At 37.8% G+C, this 26,694-nt stretch overlaps 3 protein-coding genes across 6 annotated transcripts in view; all 3 read right to left on the bottom strand.

Moving 5' to 3' along the window:
* Positions 1-6,502, bottom strand: part of LOC111330410 (synaptotagmin-16) — a 12,782-nt gene extending 6,280 nt beyond the window's left edge. For 2 of the 4 annotated variants that reach the window (XM_022935262.2, XM_088725538.1), the window contains exons 1-2: positions 2,124-2,247; positions 1,242-2,020 (exon numbers count right to left, since the gene is read on the bottom strand). In XM_022935262.2, the coding sequence (XP_022790997.1) occupies positions 1,242-2,020; positions 2,124-2,130 (786 nt within the window). In that variant the 5' untranslated portion in view covers positions 2,131-2,247. Of the gene's footprint in view, positions 1-1,241; positions 2,021-2,123; positions 2,248-3,987; positions 4,083-6,360 lie in introns of those variants that run through there. The other 2 variants (XM_022935261.2, XM_022935260.2) reach the window with 2 other exon arrangements.
* A 978-nt stretch (positions 6,503-7,480) lies between these two features.
* LOC111330435 (uncharacterized) lies at positions 7,481-10,322 on the bottom strand. Its single transcript, XM_022935295.2, has 3 exons — positions 9,081-10,322; positions 8,162-8,412; positions 7,481-7,991 (listed from the first exon to the last, which is right to left on the bottom strand). The coding sequence occupies exons 1-3, from the start codon at positions 9,280-9,282 to the stop codon at positions 7,626-7,628; spliced, it is 819 nt and encodes a 272-aa protein (XP_022791030.1). The 5' UTR covers positions 9,283-10,322; the 3' UTR covers positions 7,481-7,625.
* Positions 10,323-10,473: 151 nt separating this feature from the next.
* LOC111330423 (nuclear pore complex protein Nup133-like) lies at positions 10,474-26,664 on the bottom strand. Its single transcript, XM_022935277.2, has 38 exons — positions 26,482-26,664; positions 25,957-26,075; positions 25,711-25,814; positions 25,058-25,288; positions 24,843-24,902; positions 23,801-23,911; positions 23,160-23,209; positions 22,935-23,013; positions 22,555-22,614; positions 22,041-22,099; positions 21,860-21,930; positions 21,665-21,738; positions 20,674-20,773; positions 20,360-20,428; positions 19,960-20,038; positions 19,107-19,143; positions 18,864-18,980; positions 18,547-18,676; positions 17,748-17,857; positions 17,564-17,670; positions 17,347-17,449; positions 16,658-16,777; positions 16,083-16,185; positions 15,162-15,205; positions 14,998-15,045; positions 14,709-14,791; positions 14,486-14,568; positions 14,174-14,307; positions 13,946-13,985; positions 13,432-13,556; positions 13,164-13,223; positions 12,515-12,581; positions 12,091-12,152; positions 11,771-11,827; positions 11,489-11,569; positions 11,225-11,298; positions 11,070-11,155; positions 10,474-10,897 (listed from the first exon to the last, which is right to left on the bottom strand). The coding sequence occupies exons 1-38, from the start codon at positions 26,568-26,570 to the stop codon at positions 10,746-10,748; spliced, it is 3,378 nt and encodes a 1,125-aa protein (XP_022791012.2). The 5' UTR covers positions 26,571-26,664; the 3' UTR covers positions 10,474-10,745.
* Between the last annotated feature and the right edge of the window lie 30 nt (positions 26,665-26,694).

The raw sequence follows: 26,694 nt of genomic DNA, 5'->3' as shown, positions 1-26,694 counted from the left end.
ATAAGCAGGTATGTTTGTTTGTTTTTTCTAAGTTACATGACGATTTGCTGGAATATTGACCTGGATTTTTTTATTAAGTGTTTCTGTTAATTTTCGCAATGTCTAGCCACCCTTGTCTCTAATAGATTACTTTCCTTATCTTAGTATCTTTTCTATCCTACCATTAGTTTGCTCGTAATAAAATTGATTCAAACTAACGATACTTTTCTGCTTTAAAAGAAAGTGGATTATGCTCTCGGCAAGAGCAAAACACTGCAAGCCAATCGCACAGGACACCTACTGAAAGATTCTCAGCTGGGGAGCTTTCTTACAAGATTGCATGCTTCAGAAACGAAGCTTCTCCCACACTTTGGGTAATGATGCATTGCTGTGCAACCTTGCACGACTCTTTTTGCCGAATCTTGCATTTACAGTAACATAATACAGAGAAGATACGAGATACACAGCAAACTTTTCAGCTTGCCCGAAAACTAATTTCAAAGTCGCCTTAGAAATGAACTACTTTAATTTTACATTGTATAGCCTGTAATGAAATTCTTTTTAACACTGTTATGAAAGATTTGAAACAATAAATAGGTTGAAAGTTGTGGCGCGTTTCGAATCTGTTACAAGACAACGACGTTCGGGGAAGGCTTTTTGTATATGCCCACGTTCCGGCTCAGAAAGTGACATGTGCTAATGTAATCGCCTTGTCGACAACAATGAACAAAAGATTTAAAGAACATGCCAGCTGATCATTGGTTACACTTGATTGAATCGTGACTGATTTGCATATATAGTTTCCTTCTTTCTTCAGTATTCTGATCGACCCACGTTACAGCTAGTGCCGAGAAACGTTCAAATAAATTATTCTGATGACAACTTTACACCAAAATAAAGCAGTAAACTATATACTTTTGGAAAACTACGATTCTTTTGATTTTTTTTTTTTACGAAGTATACCATGAAGCGGTATACTTCGTAAAAAAAATCAAAAGCCAACAATGACAACCGAAGCAATCTCTCAGAGAAATTGCCTCACGAAATAAACATATAATCCTTTTCACTTGACTTTTTTGTATAACTTTCAGATGAGTGTCAGTTTTGTTTTACCTTCGAGTAACTAAACGGTGACAGAAAAAGGACTACTCAATGTTTTCATCCACAAATTTTACCTAACAACTTCAGTCGACACAAAAGTGCACGACGTCCGGGTAAACAAACAGTACAACATATAAAGTATGTTAAATCTATCTACTTACGCTCAAGGCATTTCTTGGTGTAAGCGTTCGCCAGAGTGCCTCTCCATCGCCTTCTAAATCGAATTCAGTCAGACTGATAGTCATTTCGCCTAGTAATTTATCCCTGGAGATTTTTTCGTGGCCATACAACCTAAACCTGAGGCCACTTTCGTGTAAATCACTCTGAGGAACTCGACTGAATGTAAATGTCTCGTGAAAGTTCGGATTTGTGGCTGGTTTTGCTTTTGTTTTAAATCGTTGCTTCTTTGAAGGTAGCAGTACAACACGGACTTGAACACTGCCCGCACCACCGCGCTGTTTCGTAGGGACATCCTCGGCGCGAATAACAGTCACCGCTAACTTCTCCGCTGTGGGGGCATAACTTGCAGAAACTTGCAATCTCCCAGCTGTTGAAAGAAACTCCTCTTGACCGACATCAATTGCTTCGCCATAGGCCGATACAGCGCGTCTAGCACCGGCTGGGCTATATTCACCGTCCGAATATTTGCCGTACCCATAAACTGAAGCACTATCGCCAAGAGCCAACTCGCCATCCGACTTGCTGCCGCTTGTGTTAAAGCTGCTTCTACGGCTTGTAGCTTTCGAGGATGGCCCAACATAGTCATCATCTGTTTCAGTGCCGTAAGCTTCACCAAGCTCGGCGTATCCTTTCTCGTCCGGTCTGTCATCCGGTGGTTCGGTCTTAAAAAACATTCCAGCTTTCAAGCACTGGTATAAGACAAGTAAAAGAAGGCAACAGCCGCCGATAACCGCCATAAATACTATGGCCGGGACTGGTACTGAAAAAAACACGAATAGAATAAAACCGATTAGCAAATATCTTGAATAGAACGTGAAGATAACATTGGGTAAAAAGTTAACAATTTTATCGATTGTACATACATCCCATAGTGGCCTTCAAAAACCGTACGGCGAGAACGATAGACTAAAATTTAAACATGCTACTAAAATGTTACGCCCCGCAAAAGGAGATTGGGAATCGCTGTCATTTGGTTTTTGATCGACATCATGAATAATTTATTTCGACCAAGCGTGCGACTGCTAGAATCAAAACAAAGCCAGGTGGTTGTTAATTCTATGCGAAACGAGGAGCTTTTTGGAACTTTATCTGTTACTTATCCTCCACAAATGAAAGAGGAAAGTTTTCGGCAGATTTTAGCCGAGGAATGCTTTCAAGTTCAGGTGCTCTTTTGAATTTAAACCTGACAAAAAAAATAAATAAATAAAAAAATGGAAGGCGCAGTTAACACTGTTATTTTCATTGGCCGAAAGGTAACTTAGTCGCCCTACATTTAGTTTTAACTTAACCAATACTAATTATTAATAATTTGCTACTGAAATTTCATTGATCGACTATCAATGGTGAAAACCATTCGGGATGATTTCCATATTTTTGGTGATTTGGAGTAACGCCTTGGGCAAATTTTGTTTTCACACTATACCTACTTTCCGTTTATCCGGTTAATATTAGATATCACTCAATTCACCGTTTCAACTTTCCTTCAAGTTGTTAAAAAGCAAGTTTGCTGTTGACCAAGAGTAAAAAACCAAAACCTTAGCGGACAAAAGTGTAGCGGTTTTCGTGCTTTCGTTTGAAAAATTTTCCTTACTCTGTAGAGCTCCTAATTGCACAAGGTGGCACCAAGTTATTTCCTTAAAGGCGATAACAAGGAAAATTCATAATTCCTTTAATTACCCTTTGCATTTTCTTTGAAAAAAGCTGCTAAGTTTTCCCATTTTGTGGTAATTTTTTATAAAAAACGAGCATTGTTATTCATTTTCGTCCGTCAGACATGAAACATGGTTGACGTTCTATGCATCACGAAAAAATAACGATTTTGGAATTCAAGATGGCTTGCTCAGTCAAAACAGAGTGTATGTTTTGCGTCTTTTTCGGAAAAAAATAATGTCTTCATCAGGAGGTCCGATGTTTTTTGAACTCTTTTTCAGACCCTCCTCCAACGCTTGGTCGCAAGAAGTCCGGGTACGGGATCTACAAACTGGTTTGAGGGTTCTCTGATGTTTCCTTCTTGAACTCGTCACCAGACCCTTTTCCAATGCTTGGCCGAAGGATGTTTGGGTACAAAACCTACAGGCTGCCCCTGACAACATTTTGTGATGACCACTGTTAGGTTCATATTTGACAGGCGTCCTGATTCCAGCTGAGATCAGCAATGTCAGAACCAATAGAAGTATTATGCACTTACTGACTTTGTGGGAGGGCGAGACGGGAAAATATTTGGCTCGAGGTCATGACGTACGTCACGTTCTCGGAAAATGCAGAAGAACCGTATGAGTGCAGGGCCGCACGCCTTTTTCTGGACTGGCTCGTGTCAACCCGTTCGGCTCTACGCACGTCAGCTTTCGCTTTAGTTTTCTATGAGATTGTGCGCGCGGGACTGAACAGGTCATATGATAAATGGACTTATTTTCTCTTATCCACACTATGGATATACATATCGCTTCTACAAACCCCTTCCCTACTTCCCGCGTACCACACGACATACCTAGACGCAAATTTGTTAACTTCATTTTCATTTTGAACCATATTTAGTTTTCGTGCGAGACACCACCTTGATGCAACCCACATGAAGATATTGCACAACCAAACACAGCCCACAATGGGTCAACAGCATCTGTGCAAAAAACAGGCTTCCTGTCACATCTTCAAATCCTTAGGTTCCTTTGCTGTCATTAAAGAGCATATTGAAAGAGCTTTCACTGTAGTCCATAACTGTTTATTTACCTGGAGGGAAGACCATTCTGCATGTGCCTTGCCAATTGGCTGATATCAATCTGCACAATCGATGTCTCCTCTGCAGCTTCTCTCAGCATATGTCCCTGTGTACCCCGGAGAAAATTTCAGTTGTGATACATCATAGCAAATACTAGTTTTTGGGAAGCACCCCAATCGCCTTTGAGTACATTATAGTTACGGACAAACAAAGTATAGATAAATGATATATGAACAAAAGATAAAATATAAAGGAAATTGATAAAAGGCATCTATCGATTCAATGTAGACCGCGCTATTTGAGAAAGAACCTCTAAAGTTTAGTCAATTATTTTTCCACTGACTGTTTTGCCAAACGAGGAGCAACTGTAACGAGGTGATCATGATTCAGGTAAAGTATATCTTTCTAACGACCGCACCTTTCCAGTTTTCCTTCATTACCGTCTTAAAAGGCGTAGAGTTTTACTAACTGAATCGTGTACAATGAAATTCTTAGATAAGACTTAGAAAGAATCAAAAGTTGGGGGGCGGAATCATGTAACTCTGATACGATCGCTAAACATGTCAGTTTGTCCCGGCTTCTCACTGTTAATTTATCGAAGATATGTTGTGGTGGGTAGAAAAAGCCAGGCTTTATAACATGGAGCAAAACTGATTTAATGGTAGAACAGTCGCGACTTCAATGAAAAAGACTCGAACTTCTGCATACCGAAAATCGATTCTGAATGAAAAGAAAACAAAAAAAAACAAAACAAACAAACAAACAAACAAAAAATCCTCATTCTGTTCAAGACTCGGGATGATTCTAATATTTTAAAAGGGTTATTTCCTGTTTTACCGTTAATTGTCAAGGGGATATTACTGGTAAGGTTTAAAGTGCTGTTCTCAGCAAATCTATAATTGTATTTTCTACCGATTGATCACAGATTCTGCAGAATTCTGAGGACTGCTACCTAAACCATCATAAACCCCACGCCATTGGCGACAATTCGCGATGAGGTGTTTGTAGGGAAAAAGCTGCCAATAGTTTTTTGCAGTTCCCTCTTATCAGTTTAGTAAGAAAATTAGTAAAGCTCCCACAGAACGGATTGGAAATTAATGATAATAAGAAGGAAACTTTTAGCTGGAATATCAGCATTTTGAACAAAAGAGAACATTTGCGTGAGCAGAAAACAAAAAAGACTATTTGCGGTGATATGCGTAGTGGTGTTTAACAGTGAACGTAAATCAAATTACGAGGTCAGAAAAATATCTTACGTTATCAACTCAATCACTTTTTAGAAATCCTTTCATTTTAAAGTTGAGTTTGTAATTCATCTCTTTGTTGTTTTATTTCAATCAAAATATTTGGTGCTGAATATGGAAATATCGAGGGCGTCACTGAAGTAAATAAAATACAGTCTTTGTAAACCATATGAAAAGATCCTTTTGTATAACTGATCACGACTGATGTTTGATGATAATAAGAATCTAAACTTATTTCAGCCAACTGCTAATTAGTTAACGAGACGCCATGTGGAGACCAACTGTTCCCGTATAACCAATCACGCGTTCATCTGCATTGTACGGCACGCTCAACAAAACCATCAACATTATCACTCTCAAAAACGATTCCTTTAATAGATCCAACCCCAGTTCGACTTGTTTTCCTCGTGTTTATAAAACATAACTCGTTTTTTTTTTCGCTGCACTGATTGATTGGGCTTACTATAGCAATTAGTAGACTGTGTTTAATAACATCTTTGGCAAACGAAAAATATCAAGCTTCTTGGAATTTTGTGGGCTGTTTGTCTCTGATGGTAGATCAATCATATCTAATTTTAGAATTTTTAACTCAGATAATTTCATTTTGTCATCATATTCTTAGTCGGGTTTTTCGTGAATCATTCTCTTGATAATCCATCGAACACGCAAAAAATATACTGCTACAACCACGGGTGGTTCGATTCTCTTGGGATGACAACCTTAAAACTCAACCGGCTCAAGACCTTTGCGTGAAATTTCAATCACGCCGGGTCGATCTAATCCCTGATATAAAACAGCAAAATTAAATAAAGAAAAAGAGGAAAAAAAAAAAGAAAAACGAACGCACTATTGCTTGTTTCAAATAAATTGTTAATTAGTTATGTCGTGCGACTCAATTTTCTTGTGCCTAAGATAGGACGTAAACCTGTTTTCTGGCCAAGAAATCCAGCTCCTATACATCTCGTTCCACATCGTAACATGGTTCATTTATTTTGACTTGGTGTTGAATTTTCTGTAGTTTTTAGTCATACCATACAAGGAAAGCAATGCTTGGTGTCTTCATCCCACGAGTCGCCCGTCTACATCAGTATATATTTTAACACGAAACAATCTTGCGCGCAAAAAACAGAATTCGTTTACCTGGTAATTTTCAAATAATGATGTTCGTTACAAATATTTTTCCATGTTTTCTTCCAAAGCTGGCCCCAGTCAGTAGAACTCAAACAGACATCTGTACTGCGAGTTAATCTCTTGCGATAAATAACAAATTGCTTCAGTGAAGTCGACCAATAGTACAACAGTTTGGTCGCTTCGTACCAAACTAGAATATTAATAATGTTAATTCAGAGTCTAACAAAGAAGTGGGCGAGAACAAAAAATAAAGCAAAGCTAAAAAAAGTAATTTCTGCAACAGTTTTCCTCTCGCAAAGCTTGCTAACTTTTCCGAAACGATAAATGGACCCAGGAATAAGTTTTTAGCCTAGACAAGCAAATGTTGAAGGTAAATATAAACTAACCATTCAATACAGGGTTACACTGCCATGTTTAGTATGCACTTTGATAAAGCATACCTTTACAATTTGGGTGGCTTACCCAGCCGATATAATCCATTGACTTACAATTCACGAAATAATTATATGTCATGCTATATCTAGGGCGATCAACTGAAAATATGTCTAGATCAAAAAATAATTACCATTTTGAATTTATCACTGTAAGTAACTCGCACAAATATTCCTTACCTGCTGACTAAGTTACCCTCAGATCTGAATAAAGTCTATGTAAAACAAATGCAATTATGCATCAAGACTTTGCATTCTACTATTGCGTAAGTAACTAATTTGCATTTTTCCCGGCAGAATTTCAAATGCCGTGGAAAACTGTGACATTTAACTTACAGTGCCTTTGTCTTTGAATTCATTCAGGACCCGGACAGGACCCACAATTCATTGCTAAGAAATAGCAGAACAAAATTGATGTAGAACTGTACGTCTGTTTATCTGGTGAAATACCCCAGAATTGTAGCTGTAAACTGCGGCTATTATACATTGATTCCCCCTTAAACCACATGTTCAATCTTAGAGTAGGGGGTTTGCATATTGTGAACCGCTGACAAGACTGCTCAGCAATCGGAGAGAAAGAGCCAGGAGTCCAAACTTAGTTCTAACTGGAAAAATGTCTTTAGCTGTGCAAAAGAGCTTAGAAAATTTTCTCTTGAAATTTCTATTGAAAAAAATCTACAATAAAAAAAGATCCGTGCTAAAATTCAAATGATCTCTTTATTTACAAGAAGACAATCTTCTATGATTTTCAACAAAACATTATTGCTTATTTATTTTTATATGTACCTCAGTGTTTCTTAATTTCAACTTAATTAAGGAAATATTAATAACAATAAAAAGACCTCAATACGGCTGGTATCTATAGAAACCACGGTTGTCCACGGGTCTTTTAAGAGCAACAGGTCTTCTTCGGAACTGGTCCGGGTGGAACATGGGCCCTAAAAACGAAGAACGCTCAGATAACTGGTCTGGTTTGATTGCTGATTGTCCATAGTCAACTGTGATTGGTCGGCTGTTTGCTTTAAGTTTTTCTATGCAGATTCCTAGCCCTGGGTAAGAAAGACGATCAGCCTGTCTCCGGTAATTTACAGGGGACTGGGTCGGGATCTGTGGTGGCTTTTCAAACTGGTTTGACGGGTTTGGGTGAAAGTCGGACGGAGTCTTTTTCTCTTCTTTTCGTGACTTGGCTCGTCGGTTTTGAAACCAATACTGAAACGAAAAAAGGGAAAAAAGTACGTTAATTAGCTAATTTAAACATCATTGCTTGAGAACGGAAAGCTGCAGATCTTGTACATGTATCTTGATTTTTCTGCAAATGACCATCACACGAGGGGAACAGACCAGACATCAGTGTAAAATTAAAGTGTTAAGTAACTCACCCTCAGACTTCTGGCCGTGATCCCAAGCCTCTTCACCAGGTCCTCTTCGTCTTCAGGCGTCAAATATGGCCGCCGCGCATACGCTCGTTCCAGTTCCCATACTTCAAACATCGAAAAGGTTGTACGCTGTCGTTTCTTCTTCGCCTTCTTTTCGGATTGTGTTGGCAATCGATCGGGTTCACTGTCACAGCCCCTGCTATCGCTACAGCTGCGTCCAGCGAGACTGGAGTCGCGGCGGCACTCAGTCAAAGCTGTTGAAAGAATGGAAGAGATGATTCTTATGAGCCTGCATTTTGTTGAATAACCCACGATTTTTACTTGAAATAGTGCCCTGTGAATGTGAGGGCACTATGTCAATTGGTCACTCGAAATAATCGAGAGATCTCTGATTCGATTTTGAAGTAACGACTCTACCCCTTTACCGTGAAGAGCTTCCTTATAGAGTGCGTTAGGTTAACAATGTTTTTCTCGCCATTTAACGGCAGGGGTATACCACACATCAAACACTTCAGATCGGTACGTAACAATAAATTGATTTAAAAAAGAATTAAGATTTAACTTGAAAAACAATCATCGCATGATCCTCAAAACGAACTTTGCTCTGTTAGCTACACAGCTAAAATTAAAACCACGTGGATATTTACCAACATCATCTTATTGTTCTTTCACGCATTTTATTAAGTTAAGTAATAAAACACGAAATAACCCTTTAACTCCCAAGATCTGATTGTGAATTCTCCCCTCTAGCTGATACATGTTTCCTTGTAAATTGGTTACAAGAATTTGGTGTTCAATCAAGGTACCAACTTCTTACTGATGAGCTTGTGGATTCTCATTACCTGTTTGCTGGATCGTGTATGGATATTATAGAGAGAAGTTACATGTTGATCACTTCTGGGAGCCAAAGGGATAAACTTACCGGTGGATGTCGTCTCCTGATCTGTTTCACTGCTCTTCAAACCCAAGATTCTGTTAATGGAGAAGTCAGTCATTATTGACCGCGATGATACTGGCACCAAACACGCGACATGGATTGAAGGACTGGAAAAAAGTTCGCGTGATTTACTTGAATGCGCGGACTCCTTGAGAGAAATTGCTGGGGCAAAGGAACGGCTTTCCATAGTTAGCTGAGCTGACAGCGATGTAACGATAACTGAATGAAGATTCCATACAACTCAAAGCCTTATTTATACTCGGAAGGCTGTCACTGTAACAAAACAACATAGCGGTGCGACAAACAGACAAACAAATCGTTTAAATTGTTACATGTCAAAAGCGGTATTAACAGACGTTCTTAATGATAACACACTCACACCGCTCTTTAGCGGCCGAAAGAATCAAAAGGTGGCCGTCTATTTCCGGTGCACCTAACAAGAAAAATAATGGGAAAGTTTGTTAACTCAAAAGTTGAACACCTCGTGCAAAAAGCGCGTTGTGTAGCACAGCCGACAAAAGCGGAAATGTTTGTCAAGAAAGAACGTTGGTTGTTTTATTCCATCAATATTGTGATCCTCTACGGGAACGAACAACCCATGCACTAAAAAGTTGGTAGTATGCAGTCAGTTGGTAGTAGGACCTAACTAGTATATGGGAGAAACAGCTTCAAACCTCCAGCGAGGCCTAAAATTTTTTCAGCCTTTTTTTCTGTAATCGTTAAAATTGCAGCTACGTGGGAGGGATTTTTTCTTGACTAAATATTTAGCAAGTCGCATGAATAGTTTATTGTTGGGCTTGGCCGACAATAGTGAGAAGACGTGTTTAGGTTGAAAAATTCTCATAACTTACTTAGTGTTTGGCTCGGCCGACAACAGTGCTTAGCGCGAGTTTTCAACGTGCAAATGTTGAATAAGTCGCGTAGCCAGTTCCTTGTTTGGTTTGGCTTACAAAAGCGAGAAATTTTGTGAAGTTCGAATGTTGAATACGCCGCGTGAATAAGGAATCGTTTGGCTCGGGTAACATTAGCGGGAACGTTTGTTAAACGCTGAATAAGTCCCGTAAACAGTTTATTGTTTGGTTCAGCCAGCAACAGCGCGAAAGTTTCAACTTGAATATTGAATAAGTGGAATATACTTCACTGTTTGGTTAGGCCGACAATAGAGCGCGAGCATTGGATAAGCCTAACTGTTTGGTTAGGCCGACAATACACTGCGAACATTGGATAAGCCGCGGAAACAGTTTTTACATCCAGAAAAAAAATTGATTACACAATTAAAGAAGAAAAAAAAAAAACCGCGTATATACGCAGCCGTAGAGTTCACTTGTATACAGGACAGGTCTGTTAAATTAAACTCAATAAAGGTACTATCAACAAATACTCTTTGAAGCTTTAGAAAAGCTATCCACATTTATTTTGCAGCTGTTAAGCTTTTTACTACTAAGATCCAAAAGTCAATCCTTCGCTAATATTTTTCTTCTCACCCCTTCTCTGCTTAAAAATGCATCGATGTCGTTAGGAAAAGTTCTCTTTGGCCACACATTGGAGCAACAGGATAGCAATGTCGGAAAACATTCTAAGGAAATCCTTTTTAACAAGTTCTTTGGAGACAGAGCTTTTGTCTGACTTTACTAAACAACAGTTAGTTAGTCAAGATGACAAAGCAGCCGCCCTTGCCATTTGTTCGTATCCAGATTTGAGGAGAAAACGAAATGTGGTGTTTTTAGACAAACCAAGGTTTTTCAATTCTTCTCCGTCAATCAGTGACTCCAGGGAAGGAATAAACTCTTGGAGTTGAATACCTAAACAGCAAAATCAATAATCACATCAACATCTATTAAAAAGAATACGATGACCTAGCCAGCCCAGGTAGCCACGCCTCTTTCGCCCACACATTACGAAACTCACCTCTCAATTATCAAGAAACAAAAGAATAAATTAACAAAAACTTTTCACGAAAATGCGCAACATCACCTTGATTGTAGGCCAGTTCGACAGTTTTGAAGAAAACAGTATTTCTAACAGTCATAAGGGGGTCTTTGGTGGGCAGCGAAGGCCAGCTGTTGACATAAAAAGAAAACATGTGGCTTCTGATCGCAGGAGAACCTCAAAGCACAATAACACCTTACTCGTCTCTCAGTAGAGCTTTGCGCCAAATGTGAAGTTTCGTGGCTGTAGCGTGCTCCCGATCATAAGCACCAGTCTGTAGACAGATTAAAACACAAATTTCTCTTAATTTTTCACACATTTGTCAAAAGTTGAGCCTAATTGAGGATAAAGAATATCCCGAAAACTTAGCCATGGCCACTATCATTCCTTTACTACAGCAATAACGCTAATAGTGCAATAATTGCCATGATGAGTGTCGAAAGTAGTACATTCAAAGCGATTACCTGTACTGCAAGATGCAGAATGTCCAGAGCTTTTTTGAAATCGTATTCATTGGCTCTGGGATTTTTATCTCCAATATGGAACTGCAAATAAATATAAAAAGTTAAAAGTCATACCCTAGGAGAAAAATAAGCAAACTTGATCAATATTTTCATAGGTCTAAGTCCTCAAGAAATGCTTAAAATTTTGCACATTTGTGCAAAGCATCGTTAGTTTAACATTCTACTCTCCGAGCATAAATAAATAACAAAACTTTTGTAAAATGATCACAATATTTTCTTTACCTCGATCAGTTCTGAGGGTGACAAGGGAGCCATGGAATCAAGGTCTAATCCAGCGTGCTACGAGAAGAACAGTAATAAGATTCAAGACAATCAGAACAAGAAAACTGTAAAATCACAACAGTTCGAACATCTTTATGTATGCTTGGTAACACGTTTTCATGTTATTGACTAAATCTTGCGTGTTATCTAAACAACTAATTAAAATAAAGAAAAAAGAAAAACAATTGCTGACGAAAGGAGAACAAGATTTTTATAAAAGAAAAAAAATCCCCGACTACTTAAAACTACGACTGACACAAACTTAGCAATAACTGTCTTACCTGTAAGACTGCAGATGGTAGCGTTTCTTGATGAAGTATGATATTATGTTCGTTGATTATTTCTAAAAAACAAAAAAAACAAAAACAAAAAAAATCAAACGAACAAAACGCATTAATCCACCGGAAAAGAGGAACTTTCTCTTGACATGATGATTCCCACATGCAAAAAATGTCTTGCAAGGATACCAAGAGCTTGTATAGAAAACCGAACCAGCACCCTGATGGCGAAATATTAAATAATCGTATACATAATTACGCCCTTTGAACTCCTGTCTGGGAAGTCATAGAGTGCATGTGTGAAGAGGGAAATTAGCCTACGAACAGGCTCTGTAGGCGAAGAGGAAAGCTGGAAGAAAGTCGGCCAAGGAGAGGGTTGGGAAGAGGGAGCGGAGCCTCTTCAAATGGTAAAGGGAAATGAACTTGCCTTCCAGCTCTGCTTCATTGTTTTCATCCGATGCTAAAAGAGCCAGTTTACTAAGACTCAAAAGTGTCTGCAAAAGCAACATCACACGTATCAACAACGCATTCAGCAAAAAGTAGAGAGAAGTTAGTTCGAAATTATCCTGGAATTGTAAAAGTGAGTTCGCTCTTAGTACGGGGGGTGTCTCACACGCAGTGTTGATTCAGATTGAATACCATCCTTATGGGAGACTCTAATTGGGCGTTGGAGTCTGAAATTGGACAGAAGCCTCCGAAATTAGATGAAAGTGTCCAGAAGTAGACAAAAAGTGTCCGAAAAAGTCCGAAATGGAAGGAACCGCCTGAAAACGGAAGCGAAGTAAGACCCGCTTCGAACAAGCGGAGCGCATGGAAAGTGACGAGCAGAGGCTTTTAATCAATTCTTTTAAATCACACCAATGAAAATTTCCTTGCAAATCAATTTAATCAGTATTACGATCGACACAAACCGGGAATGGTTCGCCAAAGATGCGACGATGGTAAAATTACCCTACATGGCCGTTGTCAATCCAGGGGATTTTCTTCGCGTTACCGGTATAACGAGGAGCGTGTTCCATGTTCACATGGTACAAACCGTGAATGACTAGAGTCACCAAAACAATCTCTATGAATACCTTTTTCTTCGTCAAATAACACGTCTCTTCACTTGCCAAACCCTTTAAAGTTCCATGTGCCTGACAAACAAGAATCTTCCTTTAATCAGAATCAAACCTGGTGATATCAATCCGGGTACAAAAATTCTTCCTTTAATGTTGAAGGCTACTGGGTTTTTCCCGACCATAATAAAGAGCTTATACACACAACTGTTTAAAACTTGATGAGTCTCCTTTATGAATATTTTTATTACATTTGATTCCTTTAGCGGAGTGATGCGGGACTCACCTGGTAGAAGGACTTCAAGTTAATATCATGAAGCCAGGACAAATGGTGATGAGACGAAAGGAATCGCGACAAATCACCGTGCTGCTGTTCAGGTACATGTATTGTCATCAACTTTTGACGCTCTCCTGGGAGAAGTACAGAGTCTCAGAACTACCACGTAACATAGCATTTACATGCGTGTTATTTTGGATTGGGTGTTTTTCCGCGTTTCGTGAAAAAACATTTTGCAGTTGGAGATGAGTGAAATTTCTGCTAGGATATCACATCCTTTGCCACGTGAAACCTTAATTCTCACGAGTGATCAAGACAGAATTTCTCCTTACAATATCAACACAACATCAAACAAATGAGAGATGAGAATAAAATGAAAAATAAGAATATCAATTAAGGAATTATTGGTTGATTCAAAAACAAATTCTCCAAACTAACACTATAAGAACTGTATGACAGACAGTTAGGAGAGTTACTAATGAGATCTGGGAGCAAAAGGCTTAAAAAACAAACAATACTGTACCTTTATCCATGTACCACTTGAATACGTAATCTGAAAAGCCCTGAAAGCAAAAGTGTACATGAAAATCCACAATCCATCCTGGAATTCCATCATATAGCTTAGTGCCTTTGGATCTTTCACCCTTGAGAATGTTTTGCTCTTAAAGTGGTATTCGCATCACACAACGTACTTGACATTTAAGCTGTCATTTACATTGTTCTCTGAAGGAGGTTTGATTAACATACCCACCTGATCTGTAAACTGTGTCATGTACTTCTGCAGAGTTCCTTGATCACCAGCTGATTCACACAGTTCAATTAAAACCCCAAAGTCGTGATACTTCTCTGCAAGGGACGCCGCGTGCGACCTCTGACCTTGATGAACTGAACGCATCAACAATACCGTTGGTATCCTCATCACAAAAATTATTAGAATTGTTCTTGTGATTAACATTCTGCTTATTACTATCATCGTCACTTTTGTCACCATTATTATTACTATTATTATGATTGCAATTATTATTATTTGCACAAAACCAGGAGAGTAGCATTAAAACATCACCTAATGGTAAAATAACAGTCCTTCTATCTTGTTCAAACTCCTGATTGACTTCGTCAAAACGACTCTTTATTCCTGGACAGTTCCTGAAATTCAATTACGAACACCTCCATTGTAGCGAACACAACCATCCAAAAACAAACAAGCAAACATGCTGGGAAGATATGATCAATTGTAAAGGAGAACAAAACAGCAAAAGAGTGATTTTTGACTAAGAATGATTTACCGTAAGGACTGGAGTTGTTTGACATAACCATCCAACAAAATATCAGCTAAATCAACCATATGTTGAACCAAAAGTGACTTAGCCTGACGATAAAACACAACAAACTCCATTTTAGTGCCGTAAACTGCTGGAGAGAGACTAATTCAAGTAACTGGACAGTTTTTCTTCCCCACTGTTCACAAATTACTTGCACAATTAACATATCAGTTGATGCCAAGCTACATAAGAAATAATAAAATCACAAATTATTCCAAAAGCTTGTGAAAAGGTTTGCAAAATCTGCACCAACCTGTTTTTCAGTGGTTTCTCCCATTCCCAGCTGAGCTGTTAATTTGATCTGTGGTACAGGGTAAAATTTTTCAATTTTATTCTTAATTATGAGTTAATGACACAAAATAACAAGAATAGAAGGGACAAAACAAAACGGTTTTTGTAGTAAATTTGTATATCCACCTGTTTTAAGAGCACTGCTCGTACTCCATCTGGTCCGGAGGTTGCTGAAAAGTTAACATTTGAGAATTTTCATCATATTTGGTAAAAAAAAACATTTTCCATTATGTTTCCAAAATGGAGAATGTGTGTATTAAGAGATCTATTCACAGGACGTCTCATGAAAATTGTTCATACATAAGTATATAACATTTCATATAAAACCCAATGAAAAAGACTTGCTTAGCATCCTCCTCAAAATGGAAATGAATAACTAATTATCAATTCTGCCCTCTATCTTCCACACAACCCCTTGTAAGTAAGCCATAAGAATATGGTGTTCTATTACACGACTCAGGCAGTCAGAGGGCCAATAACTAAAATCAACCAATCAAAATGCTCTATTGCAGGTCAATATTCTCTCAGTATTGGACTAGGCACTGTCCCAAATGGTCCCGAATGATATCGCACTTGTGTCCCTTTGAACTTCAGTCGTATAACAAATCTTAACCAACCTTGCTCGGGATCGTACTGGAAGAATATCGGCCCTCGGTCTTTTTTGCACGGACGTCACTGCGCTCGGTCCGTACTGTCAAGATCTTGGGCTGATATTCTCCCAGTACAGCCCTCGCACTTGGTTAATAAGATATATATATATCAAGATAAGAACTTCTCCCTGATAAGCCAGAGTATCCTTGTTACCTGCGAATATTACCTCAAAATAATGTATGCATTTAATGGGGTGAAGTTAAACCAAAGGTTTTTTTTCCATCCCTTTCAGCAGGATGGCAACTGGTTTTCACAGATGGGCAAAACTTTCCTCTAAATGGTCAAAGCAGGTGGGAATTAAACTATCCTAAAAATTTGTTGGTTTGCTCAGAGCCTGGCCCTTGATGAAACCCCTGTACATGTTTATTATTTCTAGGAGTTAAGGGGTTAACTTGCCTGTCCAAGGCACATGCTCAAAGTTCATTTCTGTTGAAGTGTTGCTAGGTTGATAAGTTTCAAAATTATCCTGTCTGTATTGCCATGCCTCGTACAGCATTTCCTAGAGATAAAACAGACTTTTATTTCATTATAAAAGACATAGCAGCTAGACATGCATTATCTTCTTGGACACACTGGAAGATAAACATTCAATGAATAACATATGAAACAAAAACACCAAACAAACATAAGAAAAAAAAACATAGTTCACTGGTCAGTTCCTTAACATGCAGCAATGGTGAGGCATAACTCTTACAAATAAGATCTTAAGTTCTCAACATGTGAGTCATGCACAAGGTTCTCAAATGCAAAGTTAAACCCTTTTACTTTCAAGATTGCATTTAGTAATTCTCCTAAGTATCTGCCATACAATTCTTATAATGCTTAAAGTTGAGAGAGTTTGAAATTGGATCAGCTAACAATCCCTTACTTTATATTTTTTTCTTTATTCCCAACACTTGTCAGCTTGATTTTGTATCAATATTGTAAGGAGTTAAAAGGTTAATTTTTTTTTAACAATTCTATTTCCTCACCTTTAATACTGTATTTACTGCTGCAATAGTTTGTGGCTGAGAAGAAGTTGACCTCTGCTTTACAATTAGTTGTTCTTCATATTCCAGGAGACATTCAAAGATATCAGAGATCCTTGACACCTATCAGGCAAAAGAAAGAGTTGAAAACAAAACACTCTTGTTCACATTGCACAAGATAATAGCTGAATGCTCAAATGTTGACATTTGAAATTAGGATTCTGGTTTCACTGAAGGAAACTGCCCATGCACATGGATTTAAATCAGGAATTTAATTCCAGGGTCTGGCCATGTGCTTTGAATGCCACCATCAGCTCTGCTCAGAATTGCCCTAAGAAGGAATCCCAACAGCCAATGAAAGAGAGGCCACCCTGAGGAAACTTAGAGGAGAACAATGGAAAGGGGGAGAGAGGAAGGACATTGCAGCCACTTGACCAACTGGCAACCAAGAGAAAGCAATGGTATTCTCTGGCTGCTGACTTTAATGCATAGACAAATAAAGAGGACTCATTAACTAACTAACTAGTAAGGTAGTTTTATTAGCACTATTGTGGCAATAAGTCATTAGCTGACTGTGAAAAATTTTTCACAAAAGATTTATAAATGTTAAAAAAACACTTGATAAACAGCAAGTTGTTGCATTTAGCAAACATGCAGAATTGTGTGTTAAATGACTATAATTTAGAACACACCTCCCTAAAGAACAAATCCTGTTCGGTGAGCCCTTCAATTTGTGATCTCACTCGCCGTTTCTTCATCACCAATCCAATCATCCCATCCAATACACCTTGATACCTGATATCAACCACAGTTTGTCCAATTAAGAAACACACCAACACAAATAATATCCTCCAACACAAAAGCCTTGATTCAAATTCTAAATTTTCAATCTGCAAACGACAGACTCACTTTTTATCAATCTTGCACAAGGCTGCAGCAGCTTTGAGCTTCTCACCATGTTCACAGATAAGATGACATGTCAGTAATTGTCCCTCCTTTGATGTAAAAACTCCAAGCTGTGAAGAACATTTAACTTTGGATAAGTTCCCTCACACTTTTTATTTCACAATTGCAATTGCTGTCATTGTCAAACCTTTTCCCATAAGCCAACATTCTTTAAAAAGTCAACCATAAAGACGTGGGCTTTTAACTTGTCTTCCAGCTGATGAAAAATGATCAGCGAAGTTGAAGCAGATAGTCCACCTGGTGGGAAAAATGGGCTTTACATCAGATCCACTTACAGTGATTTTGGACCAAAAAGCTATGAAACCATGAAACTAATCAGATATGATGAATATATGAAGTTCATATATTTTGAACTGTGGTTATAGATACGTATGATGCACGATCCTCGCAGTAGAGAGCGCTATATATGCAATAGCGAGAATCAGACCTGAAAAAAAATCAGGCCTGTACGGGACTCAAACCACTGACCTCTGGGATACTAGTGCGATACTCAATTGATAAAGTGCTGCACTAGTATCGCAGAGGTCAGTGGTTCGCATCCCGTACAGGCCTGATTTTTTTCAGGTCTGATTTTCGCTATTGCATATATAGGGCTCTCTACTGTGAGGATCGTGCATCATACGCATGAAACTAATGTTGCTTATACAAGCAAAAATTCTGAATCCTTGAAGTTCTCATCAAGTGGGGAGGAAGGGTGGGGAGGGGGAAGGGGAGGGGGGAGGGGGAGAAGAGGGAAGGGGAGGGGAAGGGAGGGGAGGGGAAGGGAGGGGGAAGGGGATGGGGAAGGGGAGGGGGAAGGGGAAGGGGAGGGGGAAGGGAGGGGAGGGGGGAAGGGGTACTATCAGGAACTCTTTTAGAGTGTGGGGCTTGATAAAGAAGGGAAAGTTATTGGAGTGTAATGGAATAATAATACCAGTGCCTCTAACCTGCTGGAATGGATTCTGCCCAGCGAGGGTCAGAGACAGGGAAATCATCGGTGATCTCCTCACTGAGTGCTACCACAACACTGTCCAACTCTTCTCCCTCTGAGATTCTACAAACACTCTGAGCCTCAGCCTAATGTTTTAGGAAAAATTTTGTACTAGTTACTGTTTGGTTGTAACAATGAAACTTGTTGCTTGACATTAATACAACCATTAAAATCAACTACTGAAGATAATTTTTAGCAGTTGTATTCACACAAGAGATATCTTATGTCCTATTTTTTGGCAGAAAAAAATCATTAATAACTGATGACACTTACAGTATGTCCCTGGCAGAACAACAGGAAAGCTGATTTCAGCCTTTGAAGGTCACCATCACCATCAAGATCTCGAAATGATGCATCAGAAAGTGAAATGTCTCCAGTTCTTCGCCTAACCTGCAAGGTAGCCAACAGAAAAAGTAACAGCCTATTTTGTAAAAAAAAAGAAAATTACATTGTTCAAAATCAAGTTGTTAAAAATTAAACATGATCATCGTATTTGTTTGAGATAACAACACCAACCTCTGATGAACGAACATTTGAAGAATCCATTTGCTCACTGAAAATATTAATGAATTGTAAAAAAAAATGTTACAGCATCAAATGAATTGTCATTGTACATTAACTACCCCCTCAATAAGTTGGCTGATCATGTGGTTGTAACATAATCTGAATACAGTGACACCCTTCTTACAGATAATCTCAGTAGGCAGACCCTCCTTCTTACCAAACCTTTCATTAAACCCTGTACAGACTTCCATTAAAACTCTTTATTATATGGCTGTGTCTCACACGGACTGGGAACTACTGAATTCCCGAGTTTGATTGGCTGAAATCAATATTGAAAGCGGTCTAGATTTCCCCATCTAAACCGGCATCTAGACCGGCCTAGAAAAAAAAAGTTACAAAGAATATGTTCTGTTGCTTTCTAGACACAGCCATATAATAAACATCTTATTAACCGAGCTAGGTCGGTCTGTATGGGAGAATCTTGACCTTGGTCGCTGGTACAGACCTCACTGCATTCGGTCTGTACTGGCGACCTCGGTCAAGATTCTCCCATACAGACCTCCCACTTGGTCAATAAGAACTAAGTAATAACACTCACCAGTCTGCAGACAGTTCTATCAATGTCTGCAGACTCTCTCATTATAACCCAAGCGTTTCTCTATTCAGTTCCCATTTATAAGTGTAAAATCTATCCATTTATGACAAATATTGTCAGCAACACATAGGGATATACCACTCCTTGCATTGTTTTTTTTTCTTAATACCAAGCATAAAAACTAAACTAAATCTTCTAGTAAAATAAAAATAAGTTACCATACAGTGTGGTGGAATGTTAGAATGTTAGAATTATATTTATGAAACTCACCTCAATACAGCCTCTGTCATAGCTACAGTAATAACACCATACTTTGAAGAAAAAAATAGTGCTTTGTCCTGATATAGACCTGCAAAGATAACAAAGCAAAGGACGATCACAAGTGCAAAGTACCATTAAAAGTCTATATTCATTGAAACTCCATAATATTGCAGATCAATGTTACATTTGGTATACACTTCAACAGTACAGTCTGATGTTTTCACCCAAAACCATAGATAAAAACTTAATTATTGCTGATCAGTTGACCTTAATTTCTTTTAAGAATGGAAAAAGGCAAGGGTATGAATTTTATGATTAATAATTAGTTTGTGCTAAGATAAAAAATTATCAAAATATCACACAAGTTTATCTTCCAGCTGCCTTTGAGGAGATAAGAAGCTTTCAATACCTGTGCCCAAGATCTTGTCTGCTGGAGACTGCAAATCTACTTTGTTTAATAAGTCATTTGTTTCAGATACTAAGGAGAAAAATGAAAACGTGAAAGACACACAAAAATGAAAACATGAAAGACACTTCAAAAGCATTGTTGACCAGAAAAAGGACTGTTAGTGAAAGGTAAAAAAAAGAAATAAATAAATAACATGAACATAATATGTTCTACAAAATGTTGATTTGTATTGTTATGAAACCAATGAAATGCAAACAAGCAACTGAGGCATTTTTCATAAATTCAGCACCTAGTTGTAATGACTGTGACAATACCTGAAACACAAATTATTGAGTTGGAATTATACACAAAAGCAGATGGGCTTTGTGGCAAAAGCAGCAATTTAAAATCCAGCAGCTTGTCCTCTTGAGCTTCCTGAAACAATAGAGCAGAAATACAAAAAGGTGAGTCCTATATTTAATAATCAGTGACTTGCTAAGGTTTCATTAATCAAAATCTAAACTTTTGAAGACTTTGTCTTCACTGGCCAAATGAAAGTGAACAATAACCACATACCAATATTTTGTACACTTATCCTCTTGTTGCCATCAAGAGGTTACATGGACAGAGCTGAATAATGAATGCTACGTTAGAGGGTAGGCGGTCAACAATGCGGGCTCAAGTGTCCTAGGTCTAAGATTTAGTGAAATTAGCGGAAAATAATAAGGGCTGACTTTTAAAACTGAGGAACTCTGTTTTCGTTGAAAGCACTTTCTTATTTCCAGAGTTTTTGATGAGAAAATTAATTTTTGAAAATTTTTAGGGGATGTACCAAGATTTTGGAAGTTGTTTTGTAAAAGAAAAGCGGCAAGGAAAACGATGCCTCAAAGCAACAGAATAGGAAATCAACCATGCAAACGACAAGAACGACTCAAAATCTGTGTTTCCGCCGCAAAACCTAGTGCATGCGTATACTTCATTCAGCTTTGTCAGTTACATGTGCATGAGTGATCAAGTGCAGGGAATATTATCAAACTTAACCCTTTAACTTACAGAAGTGATTAACATTATGATATTAGTTTCATTTCTCCCTACAATATTCATACATTATCCAGTAAACAGCTAGTGAGAATACTCAGACTCATTGGGTAAAAGTTGTTACCTCGATTGAACACCAAATTCTGTAATTCAATTCACATTATTAAAAGTGTAGCAGCTAGAGAAGGGAGTTAACAATCAGATCTTGGGGGTTAAAAGGTTAAGAATAATTGTGAACAAAGCTGAAGAGTGAATGAGAATCACGGCACTAGAAGTAAGATAACTTACATTGTATGTCACGCTGTATGGTAGGGCAGTGAGGCTAGCCAGTGAAACAGGGGCCAGAGTAGTTTTAACACCACCTTTTAAAACAAAAATCATTCATAGATAAATTTTTTTCAGCAAGCTTGTGATTAGCTGCTACAGATCATAAATGATACGTTCATAAACCAGCATCTAATTCTGAAGAACAGTTCATCTTACCAAGAAAATAAAACAGCTGTGTGCTTTGTGGTTGCCTAACAGCAACAGCAGCTAAGACAAGGATCCCAGAGCTGCAATGAAAAGGAAAAAAATTGTTACAAACAGATAAGTGAGGGCAAAGGAAAAAGTCTGGAGTACAATTTCCATTACTCAAAACATTGTGTGAAAACTTGTACCATACCTTGTTTGGGCTACATCTAGACACCACACTATGAAATCATCAGCTGATTTGCCACGCCCCTATCAGACAAATAAGGTTTAACTTTGTACTGATCCTTTAAGCTCTGAAATTTTGTCAGATTATACAGCATACTCGATTTTCTTTTATTATCAACCCCCATTTGGGGCAGCTTTGGTGAATTTGTGAATGCCTGTTTCCTACCCATGTCCATTTTGTATGTCCACTATAAAATGATTCACAGAGGGAAAAGTGACTTGCAAACTACAGCTATATTCTAAGAAGTCATAAATTACTATGAATTTCAATGCTCGACATTTAACTTTTCAACTTACTAGCCAAGTGGCTGGTGACAACTTAGATGTTACAACAATTTCAGTTTGTTTATTAGCCAAACTGGCTGGTGGAAACCGAAAACCATTAGCCAAAACTGAATTCCTATTAGTCTGTAGCTTGTTTTTGGCTACCGTTATTATCCAGCCCTGAATTTAAATACAGCAGTTGTTTGTAAGCTTACCTCTGGCATGTTGATAACAGCAGCTTTGAACATGTTTTCCAGTCCTACCTGAGCAACAAGCTGGAACACAATAAGAACAGTTTATTATGAAGCATGCCTTGGTAGTGCTTCTTTTAAATCATTTCCAGTAGCTTAAAAATCCAATCATTGAAACCATTGATTAAAAATAATACAAATAATAGGGCTTATATATAATTACACTATCAGAGGTAAACCAGAGATTCATTGGAAAAATCTGAGTGGCAACTTTTTAAAGTGAAACTTGACAAGTTCAAATGATTAAAATCCCTGGTGTGAAAAAGTGTTTAAAATTAAATTAATTTTAATCAAAGCAATATATAAATAACAATCAATATATATATGATTATTCTTTTTGCTACCTTTTCACTAAAACTGCCCTGCCTCACTCGAACAACATTCCATGTAAACAATTGGTTTTCACTGAGTACATAAAGCTCCCTAGAAAAAAAAAAAATCATTATCAATAAAATCTTAGCCAACCATATACCAGGAAGAACCACTGCAAAGTATTTGTTCATCAAATTCTCCTAAAGCTTGTAAATTTCTTAACACATTTATTTATTTTTTTTTTTTTTATTAAATACCTGGAGTTATCAGCTGTGTGGTTACTACTTGCAAGGACTTTCTGCCAATTCTGTGGGATTTAATTGGGAAAAAAAATTAAATCAGTTACATAACTCAGCCCTAAGTTACTTTTTTTGTAATATTAAATGTTCAAACGTTCAAACAAATGCTATGCGCAATCATCAGAATTGATTACTAGTAATTGCCGTATAAGGGGGTTTCATAACAAAATGTAGCTGGTGAAGCACGAGACTAGTGCAAAAAGGAAAGTTGTTAATGAAAATGATACATAGTGACTCCATGTCTCAACAAAAAAAGAACCCAGATCATTCAAATTTAGCCAATTTACTCCCAAGATCTCATTCTGGTAAATTAAATTCTCTTAATTGTCTGTCATACAATAGTTAGGATTTTACCTCTGAGAACTTAGTACTGAATGAACTAATAATCCATAATTTATACTTCTTTTTTTTATTCTCATTACTTGTCTGCTTGATATTGTATCAACAGCATAAAGATAAATTCTGTTGTGGTCACTCCTGGGAGTCGAAGGGTTTAATAGAGTTCTCCAATCTCTAATACACACTAAAATGAAAGATATTTCACTATCTTGTAACAGCTTTACAAGAAATTCAAATTATGATGCCATACAGAAACTCACGGTTACTCTTTGACTAGCAGGTTGAGAACCAAATATAAGAGAAGTCATACGACGGCCCAGGTCTGTGAAAACTCCACTGGATGCATTTAGGTTCTGACACTTGACAGTCTTCTACAGGAAATTTATGAAATTGCCTTAAAGTTAATTACTACTGGTCTTTGTATGAATCACAAACCAGTTCTGAATAGAGAGCAAATTTTAGAATTTCTTCTCTTCATTAAGTTTAGTCTAATATGACTTTAACTTAGGCATCATGACTATGGTATATAATTCTCCTGGACCAATAACTTGTTTATAACATGACTGAACAGTCACATATTAATTATTTTTTAAATAATATCTTCACTGTAGATCATCAATTAATTTTCTCAAGTAAGACAAAGAAACATGTGCTTTTATTGGTGAAGGATCATATCTTGTCATATTCACCCTGTGAATGGTGGTGGTAACACAGAGGCACTTATTTCAAAATACCCTCCCACAATTTGGAGATGTTTTTGCTGACAACAGAAGCTACATGGAAGAAAATGTACTTAGACTGAGAATCACCTTTCTGAGTATTGCTGTTCATATCACTTAGTCAGCTGCCCAACAGAGGCTAGCTACCCTCCCCCTCCATTCACCCAACCCTTTCCACCCGAACATCAGTATGCATATTCTCCATACTGTTCCCTATACATGTCAGGGCTTGACACTAACTTTTCAACTTACTAGCCAAGTGGCTGGTGACATCTTAGATGTTATGACAATTTCAGTTTGTTTACTAGCCAAATGGGCTAGTGGAAATTGAAAACCACAAACCAAAACTGAATTTCTACTAGTCTGTGGCTAGTGGGCTTCCATTAGTGTCAAACCCTGTATGCACATTTCCTATGGTGTTGATAAGGAAAATTAGTTTGACAAGCAAGAGCTTCTTCAGTTGGTGATCATTTCCTATATTCTCGTGACCTTAATGTTTGACTCGGGGGTGATATTGTAAGGAGAAATTGCATGCCAGTGACAGTAAGGGGTAAAGGGGTTTAACTGAAGATGAATATCTTACCTGTAAACCAGTCAGCAATAATAATTCATTTGTGGTGGTCAATAGGATGCATCCAAAGGGCTAGAAAAGAAAAGGGAATTTGTGTTTCTAGAACTGCACAATTTTATGGAAGCAGAGCTGTACTATAACATGCAAACCAAATTGCAATGAATTTAGAAATAGAATTAAATATATGATACAAGGATGGCCATCAAAGACTTGGCCTCAACTAATACCTGAAAAGCTGTCAGTGAATGACATTTTGATCCAATCAAATCTGTGTCAACATCCACTGTATTACTTTCGTGAGTAAGACTAGGCCAGTATCGTACAAATCCTTCAGGAGTAACTGCCATCACTGATACTGAAGACAATTTATTATCTCCGGTGGGACTTATAACACACACAAGGTCTGCCACATGATATAACTCTGAGGCTGGCAATGTTAACTCCTTAAAAAACATTCCCTGTCAATCATAATATACAAAATAATATCTAAAATAAAATTGTCAAAGACAGTATTAGCAGAAATGTCAATTTATTTCAACCACATATTTGATGAAAAATGCTATAGACATCCTTGTGTGGATAAAGAAATGATACCAACCAAGTTATTTTCCAGTGGTAATAAAAAAATAAATCATACAACTGTGCATCCGTAACACCTCATGTTTTAGGATTCTGTACCATGAGGAAAACAAAGAAAATGAGCAAAGTATATAAAAACTATACCACATACCTTAGCAAATTATGGCAATTATTATTGTATTTAGTCTTTTTCAGTGTCTCAAACAGCTACATGCCCAACCCTTTGCACAATGTAGGATCACTAAGTTAGGTATCGAACACAGGATCAAGAAAAATTTCACTTCAAATTTTCTATCCAAACCTTTGTTCCAACTGCTGGAATAAAACGCCAAATGAACAACTTTCTGCCAGATACAAGCCATGCCCAGCCTGACTGATCAATCCTGACAGTTGTATGCTGGTTACCTGCAAAAAATAACCCAGCTTTATTGCAAGCAATGCAATATATTGCCTGAGGGACCATGGCTTTGTTTGGAATAGTATGTAGTTATATGGAGATCTTTCAGATCAATCATGCATTGACCACATCACATGATTGTAAACTTACTTCCTTGGTCTGCAAGTCTCTCACTAATCTGAACTGGTAAAGGAAGACCAAATGTTTCTACCCTGTGCTGGTCGGTTTCCTCCAGTAGCTGAGAAGTCAAGGGAACTTTTTGTTGACTTCTGTAACAGGAAGTACAAAATAATGTGGCAAGTTAATTACTTGTACACTTACACATGGATTCGATTAAATTCCGCTTAAGTTATACAAAAAACAGTATTGCAACGAAAACAATGAACTTATTTTACGGATTTTATAGCTGCACAGTTTCTTCCATATTTACTGGAAATATTTTATATTAATGTATTGCTGAAATGTTTTACTCAGTGTCGCTGCAAAACAGCCAGGGCAAAAGGTAATAAAGTTTTATTGTGTTTCTGACCAAGTGAGACATTGTGGCTCCAAATATGGAGTTTTAATCGAAGCATCGGGTAAAGATTTGCACATGCAAAGAGCGCACATCCGAGAATAGCTCAGTGACAAAATTCAAATTCATGTGAGATTTAGCAGTCAGTTTACACAACTCACCTCGAGGTTGTGGCCGAGTCCCCAAGAAAAGAATAATTCAGAGAGCTGCGTGGAGTAAATGGACTCCCTTTGGACCAAGGACTGGCCATAATGGAAAATATATATCACCTTCTTTGCTAAGAACTTAGCAAGTTTAGTTTTCATCCGCCATTTTGAATGGACCTCGCGCCAAAACAGTTAGGGAGACCGGCTCTAGTCATTCATTGGCTCAAG

The sequence above is a fragment of the Stylophora pistillata genome, chromosome 6 (assembly GCF_964205215.1).
Source record: "Stylophora pistillata chromosome 6, jaStyPist1.2, whole genome shotgun sequence".
Lineage (NCBI taxonomy): Eukaryota > Metazoa > Cnidaria > Anthozoa > Scleractinia > Pocilloporidae > Stylophora > Stylophora pistillata.
Note: the sequence above shows the minus strand (reverse complement) of the source record. Positions and strands in the feature narration are given on the sequence as shown.